Source organism: Coregonus clupeaformis, chromosome 37 (assembly GCF_020615455.1).
Source record: "Coregonus clupeaformis isolate EN_2021a chromosome 37, ASM2061545v1, whole genome shotgun sequence".
NCBI lineage: Eukaryota > Metazoa > Chordata > Actinopteri > Salmoniformes > Salmonidae > Coregonus > Coregonus clupeaformis.
In genome coordinates, this window is record NC_059228.1 from 17,359,079 (window position 1) to 17,378,418 (window position 19,340).

General features: G+C 43.9%; 1 protein-coding gene across 1 annotated transcript in view; it reads right to left on the minus strand.

Annotated features, from left to right (window-relative positions):
• Positions 1–5,263: 5,263 nt before the first annotated feature.
• zcchc24 (zinc finger, CCHC domain containing 24) overlaps positions 5,264–19,340 on the minus strand; it is a 90,624-nt gene continuing 76,547 nt past the window's right edge. The window contains exons 3-4 of the mRNA XM_041866863.1: positions 14,284–14,448; positions 5,264–5,564 (exon numbers count right to left, since the gene is read on the minus strand). Of these exons, the coding sequence (XP_041722797.1) occupies positions 5,451–5,564; positions 14,284–14,448 (279 nt within the window). The 3' untranslated portion in view covers positions 5,264–5,450. The remainder of the gene's footprint in view (positions 5,565–14,283; positions 14,449–19,340) is intronic.

Genomic DNA, 19,340 nt, shown 5'->3' on the forward strand with positions numbered 1-19,340 from the left:
GAGTAATTGGTATTAATAATTATGTACCAACTTTTTTTAATAGTAATCTATGTAGACATCAATATTTCCTTCTTAGTGTAACTTTGTTGCGTATTTTATACAAAAAAGTGTTGTAAAAAATCTTTCCATAAATCTTTCTGTAGGATAAACCCCTCAGATTATTGTAAAACATTAACGAAAACTCAAAGCATTATTTGTCTCCCAGCAATATAGGCCCTTTTTCACATAGAAAGCTTCAAAATTGCATAACATTTCAGATCTAAGGTCCTTTAAGATGATGGCCATCTAATATATACATAAAACAGTCATTTGCTAAATATATTTTTATGGGAAAAATAACTATTGAGTTGTTTTCTTTAGCAAATTGCTTAGAAAAATGTAACATCTATAAAGTTTTTTCCAAAATACTCATCTTTCATAGAAAATAACAAATCCATACTGAAAAGGATCTAGAAAAGTCAAGTATATTTAAATTCAAGACAAAAAACACATCTGAAAAAGCATTTGTATACTGTATGTTTTAAATGCATAAACACAATGTATGAACTGCTTCCATTGGCATCTCAAACACATGGCTTCTTCTTCACAAACTTGTCTGGACGGAATCAGACTATCCTCCAAACATATCTCCACTGATTTTTTCCTCATATTCTTCAAGATATTTCTTATATTTTTTCATTATATTCCTTAAAAGTCAGAACACTCATAAGCCTACTGCATATCGATTTTGATCAGTATTAGCACTTTCGGTTTAGTTGGCTAATACCCAAACTAATGGAAACAGCTAATGGAAACATATACTGATACACTGCTGTTGTGAGGAGAATAAAGCCTAGACCAGAATACATGGTAATGTTCGGATAGCAGTAGTGTTCTGCTCTGTTGTAGTGAAAATATAGAATTGATCCCAAAGTTATGTGGGCAGAAAATAATAATCTGCTATGACCTGTAATCAATGAACGAAACCCCTCTGTATCAATACACGATTTACATCAAATATGATCAAATATTATTTCCTTCCAAGCCCCTTTTTGTTCAGATGATAATAATAAAATACCCATAGAATGGCTATGCTACATCTCCCAACCACTATATAGCCTAATATTTAATGAGAGGGTAGTGCGTACGGCCCAGTACATCACTGGGGCCAAGCTTCCTGCCATCCAGGACATCTATACCAGGCGGTGTCAGAGGAAGGCCCTAAAAATGGTCAAAGACTCCAGCCAGCCTAGTCATAGATTGTTCTCTCTGCTACCGCACGGCAAGCGGTACCAGAGCGCCAAGTCTAGGTCCAAAAGGCTTCTTAACAGCTTCTACCCCCAAGCCATAAGACTCCTGAACAGCTAATCATGGCTACCCAGACTATTTGCATTGCCCCCCCACCCCACCCCAACCCCCTCTTTTACGCTGCTGCTACTCTGTTTATTATTTATGCATAGTCACTTTAACTCTACCCACATGTACATATTACCTCAATTACCTCGACTAACCGGTGCCCCCGCACATTGACTCTGTACCGGTACCCCCCTGTATATATAGCCTCCCTACTGTTATTTTATTTTTCTGCTGCTCTTTAAGTATTTGCTATTTTTTATTATTTACTTATCTATTTTTTACTTAACACTTTTTTTATTTTCTTAAAAACTGCATTGTTGGTTAAGTAAGCATTTCATTGTAAGGTCTACACCTGTTGTATTCGGGGCATGTGGCAAATACAATTTGATTTGATTTGATTTAGGCTACTATCCTGTAACCTGGTTCAAGATCTGATTGTGCTGTGACAATGACTATAGGGGTTGGCAAGAAAGCACTAACAGATCTGGAACCAGGCTAACTATCCTTCACCTCCCCACATACATGTAACTGACACCAACTGAATGTGATGGTCCAAGTTGTAACAAACGATGCTTAATGTATTGTTCTGTATCCACACATTGTATGAAAGATTACAGACCAATAAGTCGTAAATAAGTCGTAAACAGACTATCTCAAAAAGAGAAAGGCCGGGATTCAATCCGATCGCGGGTTATAGGCATTGCAGTTTTTAAAGGCAATGTTCCCTCGTTCGCGGAGATCCCATTCACAGTAAACGCTGCATATGTTGGCTCAATCGGAAATGGCCTTAAAAAGCCACAAACCATATAACCCACGATTGTATTGAATCCCGGCCAAAGTTAAGAGAACGAGGATGAGGTCTACAGCTTTTAGTGCAAACCTCATTCACATTAGTGTACTGACTACAAAATAACATCGTTGTTGATTCCATGACAACAGACTAACTACAGTGTGTGTGATTTTTGCCATAGGCTTTAGTTACTGCGTCCAAACTCAACAAAATGGTGTCGAGGAAAACATTCAGTTCTCATTGCTAATGGGGTAATAGTATTGTTTTCCCATATGTATTCACATCTTGAACCGGCAACAGACTTGGCAAAACATTACTTAACAGTTACTTCTAGCCTTGAGTTAATTCCAGCTCCAAACTAACTTCAATTCTTCTCTTTATTTATTTTCCATCCAATTTTTCAAAATAATTATTCTCTTTTTACAAGGCACTAGTACTTTTCGAATAATATAAAATATACAACTATGAATTCAACCTTTATAGAGCCATTAAACACATTCTCAATATTGGAGAAGCCAATGTGTGTGATTTGAAAAATACACCTCTGCTTTGAAAAGTGGTAGCAAACTTCTCTTCAACTATACTCACAAAATAACAATGTTCCAAAAGTGTCAATAGCCTTCATTGCTAAGATACAACTATACCCACTGTTACAAAATGTTGGATCAAATATATTCTTCACTCTAGATCCTCCAACTATAAAGTTTAAAGTATAGGCCTATATCTTTGTAAACAGAGGTAATGGTTAGTTACCTCTCTTCTATTAAAGACATGATTTAATGTTTATATCATGATAGGAAGTGGTATCAAACACACAGAAACATAAACTTAATCCCATCACCACACTTACAAAACGTCCTCTGATAAAAGAAAAATGTCCATGTCTGTTACAAGACAACATTTCCACTTTTCCACTTATTTTTTCTTTACCAACCATTATAGCAATCTTACCTACTTCCCTCCATCTCTCTCTCCCCAGACATAATTTACTGCTGCCACCTGTTTGACACATTATGATGGGGTTAAACCCCTTGGAAAAATATATTAGTAAGATTCACTGTTATATTTCTAGGTCAAACTGTCTTAAAGTAGCATTACAAGATTGCAACAGCTCTATTGGTCAGCTGTGTGTCCTACAAAAGATTGGACAAATTTGCAAATACAATATGTATACTATAAAACCACTTTGAAATGTATAATGAGTACTTATCTATATACCAGATGAAATACCAGTTCTAATCAACTCTAATCAACTATTTCAATCTCCCGGCATCCTACACCAAATAGACTCGTTGTAAACGCCCGCCAGAAATACCAATGCTGAAGTTGAGTCCTTAATAAGAATATTGGTTGCAGGACGGAATTACTTTTCAAGAAACTCATTACAAAAATAAAATCATTGTTTGGAAGTAAACTGTCAAATTAGGTAGGGGAAAAAGACTACAGCATTGCCGATAGTTTGAACCTAACACTTAAGAGTCTAAATATGAAGGGGATATTGGCTAAGAAAAACTGGATATCCAGCCTTTATCATCACAGAAACTGCTGTTATTGCATAATTGCCTTTTGACAGACAAATGTTCAAATCTTGTCAATTTGTGAATCTCGATTAATACCTAAACACTACTTTCATTGCCGATGTAAACGCACAAAATGTTTAATACGAAACATCACGTTATTATCACTGTACTACACCTAAACGAAGAACGACTCAATCTCAACCTACAGTAGTTTCTAAAGACAAGTGGAAGCAGTTACACAATAATACTTTGATATACAAACATACACACATACATATAGTATACACATACATATAGTATACACATACATATAGTATACACATACATATAGTATACACATACATATATATATATGTCCCAGTTTAAATCAATAAAAAATTGCACAACAGACAAACAGACGACAAATAATAAATAAGCCACATGTAACATGTAAGCCAGGGATATATGGTGCAGTATCCCTCAGTTAATCAATCAATAATCAATTCATAATTCATTCACAGTTATTAATGTATAAGTTGACCTTTGACCCAGACATTGCCCCCGACATTGACCCCTTGACCCCGACTTGAGCCCGTGATGATAGAGGGGTTAGGCACCGCTGTTACATTAGCATCACTAGAAGGTCTGTTCTAATGCTCCCCACACACTTCACTTGGCAGGGAAAATGAAGGCAGAACTCTTCTGTAAACACAAAATCAACAGACTCCCAAAGTGAAGAAATAAAACCAAAGGGGTGGGCAATACTGTCAGTGACAACAATATCATATTATACACACATTGGATGTCGGTTACATGGTTTTCAGGCTAGGGTACACAAGGCCACAAGGCCCTGTCAGGGCTGAGGTTTATCCTAAGAACAGTTCTTCGATCAGTTTCTCCCACGCCCTTACCTCTAGGAAAAGGCCAGGAACTGTGCTTAGTGACAAACCTCAACAAAATAAGGTTTACCGGCTAATTCAGAGAGGTTAGGTGATGGGGGAGGGAGAGGGGAGGGAGAGGTGAGGAGAGAGGGGAGAAAGAGGGGATGGGGAGAGGTGATGGGGGAGGGAGAGGTGATGGGGGAGAAGGAGGTGATGGAGAGGGGAGGGAGAGGTGATGAGGGAGGGAGAGGTGATGGGGGAGGGAGAGGTGATGGAGAGGGGAGGGAGAGGTGATGAGGAGGGAGAGGGGAGGGAGAGGTGATGGGGAGGGAGATGGGAGGGAGGGAGAGGAGACAAGGGATAGAGAGTTAATGGGGTGTGAGAGGAGAAGGAGAGGTGATGGGGAGGGAGAGGGGAGGGAGGATCTAATAGACTATAGAACAAATAGAGGTTCTAAAATACTATAGAATACTATAGAACAGTTAGAGGATCTAGAAGACATATAGAAGACTATAGAACATATAGAGGTTTTAAAAGACTATGGGATATTATAGAGCAGATAGAGGACCTAAAAGACTATAGAACAGATAGAGGCTCTAGAGGACTATAGAACAGATAGAGGATCTAGAAGAGGGGAGGGAGAGGTGATGGGGAGGGAGAGGTGATGGGGAGAGGGGAGGGAGAGGTGATGGGGAGGGAGAGGTGATGGGGAGAGGGGAGGGAGAGGTGATGGGGGGGGGGGAAGAGAGGGAGGGGAGGAGTGAGGCAAGGGAGGCAGTATTGGTGGGGACAGTGAGGTTCCGCTCTTTCCAAGGAGGGGGAAGAGGCAAATGGGAAGGCAGTACTGGAGGGTTTCTAGGTTTCTCTCTGAGGGAGAAGGAGGAGGGGGACACGCGATGGTTCCTCTCTTTTTGCGGGAATTAGACAGTTGGGGTTATTAAGGTATTATTGCACTCGTCGGCAGTAGTAGCCCAGGACTTTGCATTTCTCACACAGGTGCTGAGGGTGCTCCTTACTCTGGTCTGAGACGTCCAGGCCATCAGGCTTCTCCAACGGACGCTAAAGGAGGGAGGAGGGATGGAAGGATGAGAGGGAAAGAGGAAGGGAGAGAGAGGGGGAGAGAGTTGGGGAGAGTGGGTAGAGAAAGAGGGATGAGAGAGAGGGAGGGTGGTAGAGAAAGAGAGGTGAGAGAGTCATCACATACAAATATACACACTAGAAAAAGTTTGTTATACAAAAGTGTTTGCTATGGTGATAACATGGCAGGGGGAACAGAGTTCATCTCAGTTCTAAAGTGGGTGCTAACCACACACTGCCAATTCAACACACACACACACACACATACCAAGCCTTCTATCTGCCAGCAGTTTGTTTGGGTACTACTCAGACCAGCTCTGTTGTATCCCAAATGCTCAATGATTTGGCCACAAGAGCTAACCCTGAATGTTTTCAGACCTAGAGTCAGTGTACTTTGTGTTATTGGTTTCAGACCTAGAGTCAGTGTACTTTGTGTTATTGGTTTCAGACCTAGAGTCAGTGTACTTTGTGTTATTGGTTTAAGACCTAGTCAGTGTACTTTGTGTTATTGGTTTCAGACCTAGAGTCAGTGTACTTTGTGTTATTGGTTTCAGAGCTGTGGCAAACAACCCTAACAGATCTCCCTCTCTCGCTCACACAATATAATTACAGAGTCTGCGTCCAGAATGGCACCCTGTTCCCTATGTAGTGCATTACTTTTAATCAGAGCCTTATGGGCGCCATTTGGGACATAAACTCTCTCTCTAACACGGCACACGGTATAATTACAGAAAGAGGTCCAAGGCACATGTTTACTGATACAAACCTGCATGAAAATACCAGCTACACCACTGAGAATAATCGGTTTCTTGGAAAGGCTATGAAGGACAACAGAGGGTATCATTCAGCACCAACGGTTTGTTGGATGTCAATCACATACATTACTCTGCAATCATTTACTTTCCCACCCATTGTTGTTAGAGTTTTTTTTATGATCCTGTTATTGTTTCAAGACAGAGGGTCTCAGACTGATTCTATAACTTGTCAAAACCAGAGCTCGTATTCATAAAGCATCTCTGATCTAAGGTTAGATCACAGTGATTAAGATTATATGGACAGAACGGACCTGATCCTAGATCAGCATTCCTACTCTGAGACACTTTATAAATACAGGCCCAGGTTGCCAAGGACCAGCGCAAGGAGGCAATGCAGCCAGCCTTCACCTTGACTGTCTGCCACTAGCTTTAAAGGCTAACTGATAATAACATGAAATACATATCAAACATACCCACAATGTTAGGTTTGGCTTCCAAAATATGATGTACAGTACTTGATAACTAAAAGTATATGTTTCGTAGGAGAAAGGATCTGGTAGTTAAACATCTTGGGTTTTGCACTGAATGACTGAATCGGTCCGGTTGGACTGTATCTTTATTTAATGGATAAAAATGTTTTTCATTCCAGAGACAGATTCTGTCCGGCCATAGATATCCTATCTTAAAGTCATGAAATATGAAAACTATAGAAGCAAATCTAGAAGACTATAGAATACTATAGAACAGATAGAGGATCTAGAACACTATAGAGCAGATAGAGGGTCTAGAAGACTATTGAACAAATAGAGGATCTAGAAAACTATAGAACTGATAGAGGATCTAAAAGACTATAGAACAGATAGAGGATCTAGAAGACTATAGAACTGATAGAGGATCTAAAAGACTATAGAACAGATAGAGGATCTAGAAGACTATTACATTTTACATTTATGTCATTTAGCGGACGCTCTTATCCAGAGCGACTTACAGTTAGTGAGTGCATACATTTTTCATACTGGCCCCCCGTGGGAATCGAACCCACAACCATGGCGTTGCAAGCGCCATGCTCTACCAACTGAGCTACACGGAACTATAATACATAGAGAGGTTTTAAAAGACTATGGAAAACTATAGAGCAGATAGAGAATCTAGAAGACTATAGAACAGATAGAGGTTCTAGAAGACTATAGAAGAATATATAAGACCTTGGAACTGATAGAGGATCTAGAAGACTATAGAACAGATAGAGGTTCTAGAAGACTATAGAACATATAGAGGATCTAGAAGACTATAGAACAGATAGAGGATCTAGAAGACTATATAACAGATAGAGGATCTAGAAGACTATAGAACAGATAGAGGCTCTAGAAGACTATAGAACATATAGAGGTTCTAGAAGACTATAGAACAGAGAGGATCTAGAAGACTATAGAACAGATAGAGGATCTAGACGACTATAGAACAGATAGAGGATCTAGAAGACTATAGAACAGATAGAGGCTCTAGAAGACTATAGAACAGATACAGGCTCTAGAAGACTATAGAACAGATACAGGCTCTAGAAGACTATAGAACAGATAGAGGCTCTAGAAGACTATAGAACAGATAGAGGATCTAGAAGACTATAGAAGACTATAGAATACTATAGAACAGATAGAGGATCTAGAAGGCTATAGAACAGATAGAAGCTCTAGAAGGCTATATAACAGATAGAGGATCTAGAAGACTATAGAACAGATAGAGGATCTAGAAGACTATAGAAGACTATAGAATACTATAGAACAGATAGAGGATCTAGAAGACTATAGAACAGATAGAGGTTCTAGAAGGCTATAGAACAGATAGAGGATCTAGAAGGCTATATAACAGATAGAGGATCTAGAAGACTATAGAAGACTATAGAATACTATAGAACACATAGAGGATCTAGAAGACTATAGAACAGATAGAGGATCTAGAAGGCTATAGAACAGATAGAGGATCTAGAAAACTATAGAACAGATAGAGGATCTAGAACACTATAGAACAGATAGAGGATCTAGAAGACTATAGAAGACTATATAATACTATAGAACAGATAGAGGATCTAGAAGACTATAGAACAGATAGAGGATCTAGAAGACTATAGAAGACTATAGAGCAGATAGAGGTTCTAGAAGACTATAGAACAGATAGAGGATCTAGAAGACTATTGAAGACTATAGAACAGATAGAGGATCTAGAAGACTATATAATAGATAGAGGATCTAGAAGACTATAGAGCAGATAGAGGGTCTAGAAGACTATAGAGCAGAAAGAGGATCTAGAACACTATAGAACATATAGAGGTTCTAGAAGACTATAGAACAGATAGAGGGTCTAGAACACTATATAACAGATAGAGGATATAGAAGACTATAGAACAGATAGAGGGTCTAGACGACTATAGAGCAGAAAGAGGATCTAGAACACTATAGAACATATGGAGGATCTAGAAGACTATAGAACAGATAGAGGGTCTAGAACACTATATAACAGATAGAGGATATAGAAGACTATAGAACAGATAGAGGATCTAGAAGGCTATAGAACAGATAGAGGCTCTAGGCTATATAACAGATAGAGGATCTAGAAGACTATAGAACAGATAGAGGATCTAGAACACTATAGAACAGATAGAGGATCTAGAAGACTATAGAACAGATAGAGGATCTAGAAGACTATAGAATACTATAGAAGACTATAGAATATTATAGAACAGATAGAGGCTCTAGAAGACTATAGAACAGATAGAGGATCTAGAAGACTATAGAAGACTATAGAGCAGATAGAGGTTCTAGAAGACTATAGAACAGATATAGGGTCTAGAAGACTATAGAATAGATAGAGAATCTAGAAGACTATAGAACAGATAGAGGTTCTAGAAGACTATAGAACAGATAGAGGATCTAGAAGACTATAGAACAGATAGAGGATCTAGAAGACTATAGAAGACTATAGAGGATATATGTGTAACTCATCTGTTATTGTTAATCTGATTGTTTCACTCTGATCTTGAGCTTGAACCTGTCACAGACTCGTGGGGCTAGAGAAAACGGTGGCATTGTATAATGATCTGCCCGGCATTAATGTAGTACAATATTTGATGCTATTGTGAAGGTCAGGACTCAGGTCAGGATAGTTCTTTACCTCATCACCTAACAGAAACTGTTGAGGACATGAAGACTTGCAGTTTAAAGCAAATCTGGGAATCAGATACCAATGTCGGGGGATAAGAAAAATACACAATGTATAATTCATTTCCCTCAGTCCTTTCTGTTAGAGCCAAGCTCTCTCTCTCTCTGTGTGTGTGTGTGTGTGTGTGTGTGTGTGTGTGTGTGTGTGTGTGTGTGTGTGTGTGTGTGTGTGTGTGTGTGTGTGTGTGTGTGTGTGTGTGTGTGTGTGTGTGTGTGTGTGTGTGTGTGTGTGTGTGTGTTGTACAGTACGTGGGGGTTAGCTGTCCATTCTCAAATGCTGACAGGGGGAAATATGTGAAGTGGGTGACATTGCAAATGTGTGGAATTTGCCTGCAAGTGTGGTACTAGCCACAACACCAAGCACACACACACACACACACAGAGAGAGAGAGAAAAGCGCATGCTTTTCCCACCAGCAAGTTCCATTGAACAGAGACTTTTCTCTGCCGTTTTGGTGAGAATAATCACTGTGACGGCTGCCCTTTCATGGTGACGTGATACTTTCGCATCATCCGTTTGATCTAAGGAAGTCGCCTGATATTACTTGAAGCTTTCTATCATTGACGCACAGTTAGTTATCTGTATGTCTATGCTGTTGTGACTGTAACCATAGCTACAGTATAGTATAACCTTCAATGGCATTGAAGAATGGATGAAGAGCCATGCAAAGTATAGCTGCATGTCCAAACCCAAAGCAACAAGCAACTCCTAGCCCCTAAGCCCTATCCCCTAGCCCCTAAGCCCTATCCCCTAGCCTCTAAGCCCTATCCCCTAGCCCCTAAGCCCTATCCCCTAGCCCCTATGGCCTATCCCCTAGCCCCTAGCCCCTAAGCCCTATCCGCTAGCCCCTAAGCCCTATCCCCTAGCCCCTAAGCCCTATCGCCTAGCCCCTAAGCCCTATCCCCTAGCCCCTAAGCCCTATCGCCTAGCCCCTAAGCCCTATCGCCTAGCCCCTAAGCCCCATCGCCTAGCCCCTAAGCCCTATCCCCTAGCCCCTAAGCCCTAGCCCCTATGGCCTATCCCCTAGCCCCTAAGCCCTATCCGCTAGCCCCTAAGCCCTATTCCCTAGCCCCTAAGCCCTATCGCCTAGCCCCTAAGCCCTATCCCCTAGCCCCTAAGCCCTATCCCCTAGCCCCTAAGCCCTATCCCCTAAGCCCTAGCCCCTAACCCCTATCCCCTAGCCCCTACGCCCTATCCCCTATGGCCTATCCCCTAGCTCCTAAGCCCTATCCCCTAGCCCCTAACCCCTATCCCCTAGCCCCTACGCCCTAGCCCCTAACCCCTATCCCCTAAGCCCTATCCCCTAAGCCCTAGCTCCTAAGCCCTATCCCCTAGCCCATATGCCCTATCCCCTATGGCCTATCCCCTAGCCCCTAAGCCCTATCCCTAGCCCCTATGGCCTATCCCCTAGCCCCTAAGCCCTATCCCCTAAGTCCTATCCCCTAGCCCCTATGGCCTATGCACTTGTGTAGATCAAAGAGGATTAGGAAGTTATACTATGTCATCATCCCAAATGAAACCCTATCCCCTATATAGTGCACTACTTTTGACCAGGGCCCATAGGGCTTTAGACAAAAGTAGTGCACTATAATCGTTTGTGAAATTGCTATCCAACCCTCTCAGATCTCAAAAAGTTCAAGAATTGTGGGTAGGGACTAGAGGTCGTTTTGACATAGGCCGATTATTCCAACTCTGGGCGGGAGTAACAGATAAATGGCCAATCATCACTATTGAGAAATACAATAGAATGTACTGTATACAGAGCCCAACAGCTGCTTTAAATTTTCCATCTTCTTGCACTCTTTGAACAATGGTTTTAAGGGGCAATCTGAGATTCAAGCAACAACAACAACAAAGTGGTCACCTTGCCACTTGGTGGGATGGGGCTGGAGAAATGCAATCCCAGGTTGCCCCTTTAATATCAGAGAGTGAAGGTGTAGCCTACTTGAGAAAAGGTATCTCTAAAAATGAAATGTTTGTGAGGCAGCTTTGAAGAGCTCAGCATGAGGACTAAACACTGTCTCTACTGTGGCTTTGAGGAAGGAACACCCGTCACTTTACAATTACTGATAGAGAGATGGCCAGGGTAGGTCTACGTCCCAAATGGTACTCTATTACCTATATAGTGCACTACTGTTGACCAGTGCCCAGTGCCACTATGTTGGGAATAGGGTGCCATTTGGTAACTAGAAGTTACATGTCATTTGTTGCGCTGGGGATAATAGACACTGAATTCTGTCAAAAGCAATTTTTTCCCTCAACTCAATAAGCAAAACATTTACACTTTTCCAAGTTAATTTAATTAAGGATTATTTCATGGCAGGGGGTCACATATTTGGACAATTACTTATAACATCTACACTGAACAAAAATATAAACACAATATGCAATAATTACAGTTCATAGTTACAGTTCATATAAGGAAATCAGTCAATTGAAATTAATTCATTAGGCCCTAATCTATGGATTTCACATGATTGGGAATACAGATATGCATCTGTCGGCCACAGATACCTTTAAAAAAAGGTAGGGGCGTGGATCAGAATACCAGTAAATATCTGGTGTGACCACCATTTGCGTCATGCAGCGTGACACATCTCCTTCGCATAGAGTTGATCAGGCCGTTGATTGTGGCCTGTGGAATGTTGTCCCACTCCTCTTCAATGGCTGTGCAAAGTTGCTGGATATTGGCGGGAACAAGCTGTCGTACACGTCGATCCAGAGCATCCCAAAAATGCTAAATGGGTGACATGTCTGGTGAGTATGCAGGCCATGGAAGAACTGGGACATTTTCAGCTTCTAGCAGATCCTTGCAAAATGGGGCCGTGCATTATCATGCTGAAACATGAGGTGATGGAGGCTGATGAATGGCACGACAATGGGCCTCAGGATCTTGTCACGGTATCTTTGTGCATTCAAATTGCCATCGATAAAATGCTATTGTCTTTGTTGTCCGTAACTTATGCCTGCCCATACCATAACCCCAACGCCACCATGGGGCAGTCTGTTCACAACGTTGACATCAGCAAACCACTTGCCCATACAACACCATACATGCTGTTTGCCATCTGCCCGGCACGGTTGAAACCAGGATTCAACCGTGAAGAGCACACTTCTCCAGCATGCCAGTGGACATCGAAGGTGAACATTTGCCCACTGAAGTCGGTTACGATGCCGAACTGCAGTCAGGTCAAGACCCTGGTGAGGACGACAAGCACGCAGATGAGCTTCCCTGAGACTGTTTCTGTTTGTGCAGAAATTCTTTGGTTGTGCAAACCCACAGTTTCATCAGCTGTCCGGGTGGCTGGTCCCAGACGATCCCGCAAGTGATGAAGCTGGATGTGGAGGTCCTGGGCTGGCGTGGTTACATGTGGTCTGCGGTTGTGAGGCCGGTTGGACGTACTGACAAATTCTCTAAAAGTCTATGGTAGAGAAATTAACATTAAATTCTCTGGCAACAACTCTGGTGGACATTCCTGCTGTCAGCATGCCAATTGCACGTTCCCTCAAAACTTGCAACATTTGTGGCATTGTGTTGTGTGACAAAACTGCACATTTTAGAGTGGACTTTTATTGTCCCCAGCTCAAGGTGCACCTGTGTAATTATCATACAATCATTTATTTCAGCTCATGAAACATGGGACGAACACTTTACATGTTGCATTTATATTTTTGTTGAGTATAGTTAAACCGTTTCTTGGAATTTATTGCTGTTGAGATGAATAGTTTTACAAGTGACAGAGCTCTATTCACAAAGTGTCTCAGAGTAGGATTGCTGATCTAGGATCAGGTCCCCCCTGTCCAAACAGATCTAAAATGCAAACTGATCCTAGATCAGCACTCTTACTCTGAATCACTCTTTATTTTACTCTATTTTAATCAGGCAAGTTGGGAACAGCCTAGAAACTGTAAGCAGCGACAGTTGTGTGCCAAATGGCACCCATTCCCTATATAGTGCACTACTTTTGACCAGAGCCCTAACTACTTTCGACTAAGTGGCCATAACACACCTCCTCAGTTTATATGCTTTCCCTTCCAAACCCTGACTACAGAGGTTGAGGTGGCGTAGCGTCAAACCATACTCTGAGTGTGGTGTAATAATGATTAAGAACACATTGCATATTTCTTCACAACATGCAAGGTCGTCTATCTACCTACCACTGAATGAAATAAATACTAAAAAGAAACCTTGAATCTCCTTTTTGAGTGCAGACCAGCTACACACATACACACACTGTCACGCCCTGGCCGTGAGAGGCCTGTTGTCTTTAGTTGGTTTGGTCAGGGCGTGAGTTTCTATGTTATATATTCTATGTTTACGTTCTAGTTAGTCTATTTCTATGTTGCAGTTCTAGGTTGTGTGTCTATGTCTGGCCGGGTATGATTCCCAATCAGAGGCAGCTGTCGCTCGTTGTCTCTGATTGGGGATCATACTTAAGTAGCCTGGTTGCCTACCTTAGTTGTGGGATCTTGTTCCTGTTAGGCTGGTGTGTGTTTAGCCTGAGGACGTCACGTTACGTTGTTTCTTGTTTTGTTTGTATGTTTATTGAGTTAATAAACATGTACGCTTTTCACGCTGCACCTTGGTCTGACCCGTCTCTCAACGATCGTGACACACACACACACACACACAGAGCTCACGAGCGCACACACACACATAAATGCAGACACAGAAACATGCACATGCTCATGCACATGCACAAACACATGCACACACACACGTTGTCCTACCTGCTTGTGTGGGTAGACGTTGATGTGGCACTTGATACATTCTTGTCCCATGTTGGCCCAGGAGTTGCCGCTCATCCACTTCCTCTTACACTTCGGACATTTGTACTCTCCGAAACACCTCTTCTTCCCCTGGTACGGAGTTAGACCCTCACCTTTAGGCCTTGCCTGGGATTACAAGACAGAGAGGTTTAGATGGTCGTTTTACCTACACTTCCGTTCAAAAGTTTGGGGTCACTTAGAAATGTCCTTGTTTTCGAAAGAAAAGCAATTTCTTTGTCCATTAAAATAACATCAAATTGATCAGAAATACAGTGTAGACATTGTTAATGTTGTAAATGGCTATTGTAGCTGGAAACGGCTGATTTTCTTATGGAATATCCACATAGGCGTACAGAGGCCCATTATCAGCAACCATCAGTGCTGTGTTCCAATGGCTCGTTGTGTTTGCTAATCCAAGTTTATCATTTTAAAAGGCTAATTGATTATTAGAAAACCCTTTTGCAATGATGTTAGCACAGCTGAAAACTGTTGTGCTGATTAAAGAAGCAATAAAACTGGCCTTCTTGAGACTAGTTGAATATCTGGAGCATCAGTAATTGTGGGTTCGATTACAGGCTCAAAATGGCCAGAAACAAATAACTTTCTTCTGAAACTTGTCAGTCTATTCTTGTTCTGAGAAATGAAGGCTATTCCATGCGAGAAATTGCCAAGAAACTGAAGATCTTGTACAACGCTGTGTACTACTCCCTTCACAGAACAGCGCAAACTGGCTCTAACCAGAATAGAAAGATAAGTGGGAGGCCCCGGTGCACAACTGAGCAAAAGGACAAATACATTAGTGTCTAGTTTGAGAAACAGACGCCTCACAGGTCCTCAACTGGCAGCTTCATTAAATAGTACCCGCAAAACACCAGCCTCAACGTCAACAGTGAAGAGGCGACTACGGCATGCTGACCTTCTAGGCAGAGTTGCAAAGAAAAAGCCATATCTCAGACTGCCCATCTTAATCTTTTCTTTTTATTGGCCAGTCTGAGATATGGCTTTTTCTTTGCAACTCTGCGTAGAAGGTCAGCATCCCGGAGTAGCTCCTGGTTTCTATTCTCCTCTTTCTAAGCCAGTTTGCATGTCATACAGTATTTTCCTATGCATATTGTAACACTGAATGAGTTGAGAAACTGAGACTGAGAGAGGAGAAGGCTTTTCGGCCTTCACACATGCACTCTGTCAAACACACACACACACACACACATACTCCGTCAGCCATGAAATAAGGCTCACGAGAGTGTGTGTGTGCGCTCATCATACTGAGTTCATACTGGCTGCGTCCCAAATGGCACTCTATTCTCTATCTAGTGCACTACTTTTGACCAGGGCCCATATGGCTTTGGACAAAAGTAGTGCACTATGTAGGGAATAAGGTGCCATTTGGGATGCAGTCCCATACCGGCAGTGCTTCATCTAGGCCAGGCCACTACAACAGCAACAAGGAGTAAAAGTTACATTTTCTTCCCCTAGTGTCGCAAATAAAAGAACGATTGATGTCATTGCGGGGATAAATCACCACACGTGCGTACGTGCTGCCAAAACTAACCAATTAGGGAGCTTGACTGGCATTGGCTAAACTCCCATTGGCTGACGGTTGATGCGTTTAGCTGATGTCACGTTAGAATCTGAACCCCACCCATCAGACGCAAATCACCCTGTACTACAACCTACTGTAGTCTAATAAAACAAACACTGCTCCTCAAGGATCCCTAAGAATGCACTTTTTTGTTCCAACCCAGCACTAGCACACCTGATTCAACTAGTCAACTAATCACCAAGCCCTTGATTAGTTGTTAATGAAGTGTGCTTAGTGCTGGGGTAGAACAGAAATGTGTAATCCTAATGGTCCAGGCAGAATACATTAGAGAATATACGTATCAACTTGAGTGGCGCAGTGGTCTAAGGCACTGCATCGCAGTGCTAACTGTGCCACTAGAGATCCTGGTTCGAATCCAGGCTCTGTCGCAGCTGGCCGCGACCGGGAGACTCATGGGCGGCGCACAATTTGTCCAGGGTAGGGGAGGGAATGGCCGGCAGGGATGTAGCTCAGTTGATAGAGCATGGCGTTTGCAACGCCAGGGTTGTGGGTTCGATTCCCACGGGGGGCCAGTATAAAAAGAAATATGTATTCACTAACTGTAAGTCGCTCTGGATAAGAGCGTCTGCTAAATGACTAAAATGTAATGTAACTTTAAATGATCTACTGTCATGAGCACTCTCTCTCCCTGGTAGCAACATTAATTGCATTCAATTATCTTCCACTCTGCTCACCTCCCTCTCTCTACTCAGCCTAACTAGCTCCACCTGCCCTGCTCTGCTCTTGTTACCTGGCCAGCTGCACTGCATTTCCCACTCACCATCCTCACCTTGCCTCACTCTGTTCTAATTACTCTGCCAGCTGAACTGCATTTCCCCACTACCTCTCCCAGTATATCAAGCCCTGGTTTTCAGCCAAGCCCTGTCAGATCGTCTTCAAACCCGGACCAGTAACCTGCCTGTCTGCGCTCTGACTCCTGTTTGTGATACCGATCCTTTCTTGACTGCCTCCTTGTTCTACTGCCCCGTCTATCCCAACCTGCCTTCTGGACCTCGACTACTCTCCGATCTTCAGCCCCTCCGGTAACTCGTTTCTGCCTTCTGTCTCTCACCACGATATTTGCCCAGCCCTGATCTGTACTTCTGCCTGCCATTCATATTGCTGTTGTGTGTGTGTGTTCCCCCAGGTCTCCGACCACCAGATGAGCGTGCCCAGACGTTTCACCACCCTCAGCCCGATACGCCGCTCCATCACTGGGGAACACACACACTAAGCACTTGGACTGGACACCCCCGGACATTTGGTGACCCCCGGAGCACAGGTACCCACAGGAGGACCCTGAAAGACCCCTGACACCCCTGGGACTCCTCTTCCCGCCTGTAACCTTGAATAAAGAACTCTGAATTTGAACTTGCGCTCTTGGGTCCTCTTCTGTTCGTGACAGAACGATCTGACCATCATGGACCCAGCGCACTCCCTGACCACGATGGAGGAAGAGCCAGAGAGGACTGCCCTACAGCGACTGGCAACGCTCTGAGGGAGACATAAATCGGATGGCTGGCGACATCGCTTCCCTTCTCCAGCTATTCAACCAGCAGCAACAACAGTTCCAACTGCAGCAACAACAGCTAGCCCAAGCCCTGCAACTACTCTCAAGCCCGGCTACTCCACCTGCACCCCCCTGGTCCTTTTGTTCCTGTACCACCGATACTCCTTCATCCCTCCGCTGGAGGTCCCAATGCTGCAGGCCCGGCAGTGCTGCCACCAGATCCCCACGCTCCTGAACCAAGGATTGGGAACCCGGAACGTTTTGATGGCAACCAGAAGCAAGTAAGACCATTCTTGAGCAGCTGCCGAATCCAGTTTGCACTACAGCCCAGGACTTTCTCAACAGAGGGAGCCAAGGTGGGGTATGTCATCACACATCTCACCGGTCGAGCTCGGTTGTGGGGAACGGCGGAATCGACCGGCAAACCCCAGCCTGTGCCTCCTTCAGTGCCTTTGAGGAGGAGATGTTAAAGGTCTTTGACCTAGGCTCGCCAACAGCCGAAGCGTCACAAGCTCTGCTCACCATCCGTCAGGGCAATCGGACAGTGGCAGACTTCTCCATTGACTTTCGTACCCTGGCCAGTCACAGCTCGTTTAACCCAGAGGCACTGGTGCAAGCCTTCCTCCATAGCCTGGCGGACTATATCAGGGACGAGCTTGTTTCCATGACCCGCCCTCAACGCTTGATGCCGCCATTGACCTTGCCGTTCGCATTGACCGCCGTATACAGACCCGGAGGAGGGAGAAGGGCCGTCTCAGTCAACCTGCCATCCGTACTCGGGTCGATACCGCTTCTGTCCAGCCCCTGCCTGTCAAGTCCCATAGCCAACTCAATCAGCCTGAGCCCATGGAGATTGGCCGTGCCTCTCTGACTCCCGAGGAGCGTCGGCGCCGTCTAAGCTCCAACCTTTGCCTCTACTGTGGTGGCGAGAATCACCGTGTCGCTACTTGTCCGGCAAAAGCCGCAGCTCACCAGGTGTAGGGGAGATCCGGGTGAGCTCAACAAGCCTTCAGTCTCCCTCCATCCGAAAGACCCTGCTTCATCTCCGCCTTCAGCTTTCTGACAAGACTCATACATTGGCCGCCCTTGTGGATTCCGGGCCGAAGCAAACATCATGGACCCTGAGCTTGCACAGCAACTGGGCGTGAACCATCATCAACTGACACAACCCATTCCTGCACGAGCCCTGGATGGGCATCATCTTGGCACTGTCACTCATATCTCCGCCCCTGTGACAATCCTGCTGTCAGGAAACCACCAGGAGTCCATCCAGTTTCACCTCCTACACTCACCTGGCCAACCACTCATTCTTGGATACCCGTGGCTCCGTCAGCACAACCCCCACATCGACTGGGAGACAGGAACAGTCCGTGAGTGGGGAAGGAGTTGTCACCAGACCTGTTTAAGGGGGGCCACCCTGCCCGTTCACCGGGAAGGATCTAGCGCTACCTCCGACATATCCAATGTTCCGGCCTGTTACCACAGCCTGAAAGAGGTGTTCAACAAATCCAAGGCGACATCTCTACCCCCACACAGACCCTATGACTGCGCGATTGATCTCCTGCCTGGCACAGCACCTCCCAAGGGTCGTCTGTATTCACTGTCAGCCCCGGAAAGAAAGGCCATGGAGGACTACATTAATGACTCTCTTGCCTCCGGGATAATTAGACCGTCGTCTTCCCCCGCAGGGAGCCGGGATTCTTCTTTGTCGGCAAGAAGGACGGTTCTCTTCGGCCCATGCATAGATTACCGGGGTCTGAACGACATCACGGTTAAGAATCGCTACCCACTGCCCTTACTTTCGTCTGCCTTCGAACTGCTGCAGGGAGCCACTGTATTCACTAAGCTGGACCTTCGCAATGCCTACCATCTGGTGCGGATGAGGGAGGGAGACGAATGGAAGACAGCGTTCAACACACCAACCGG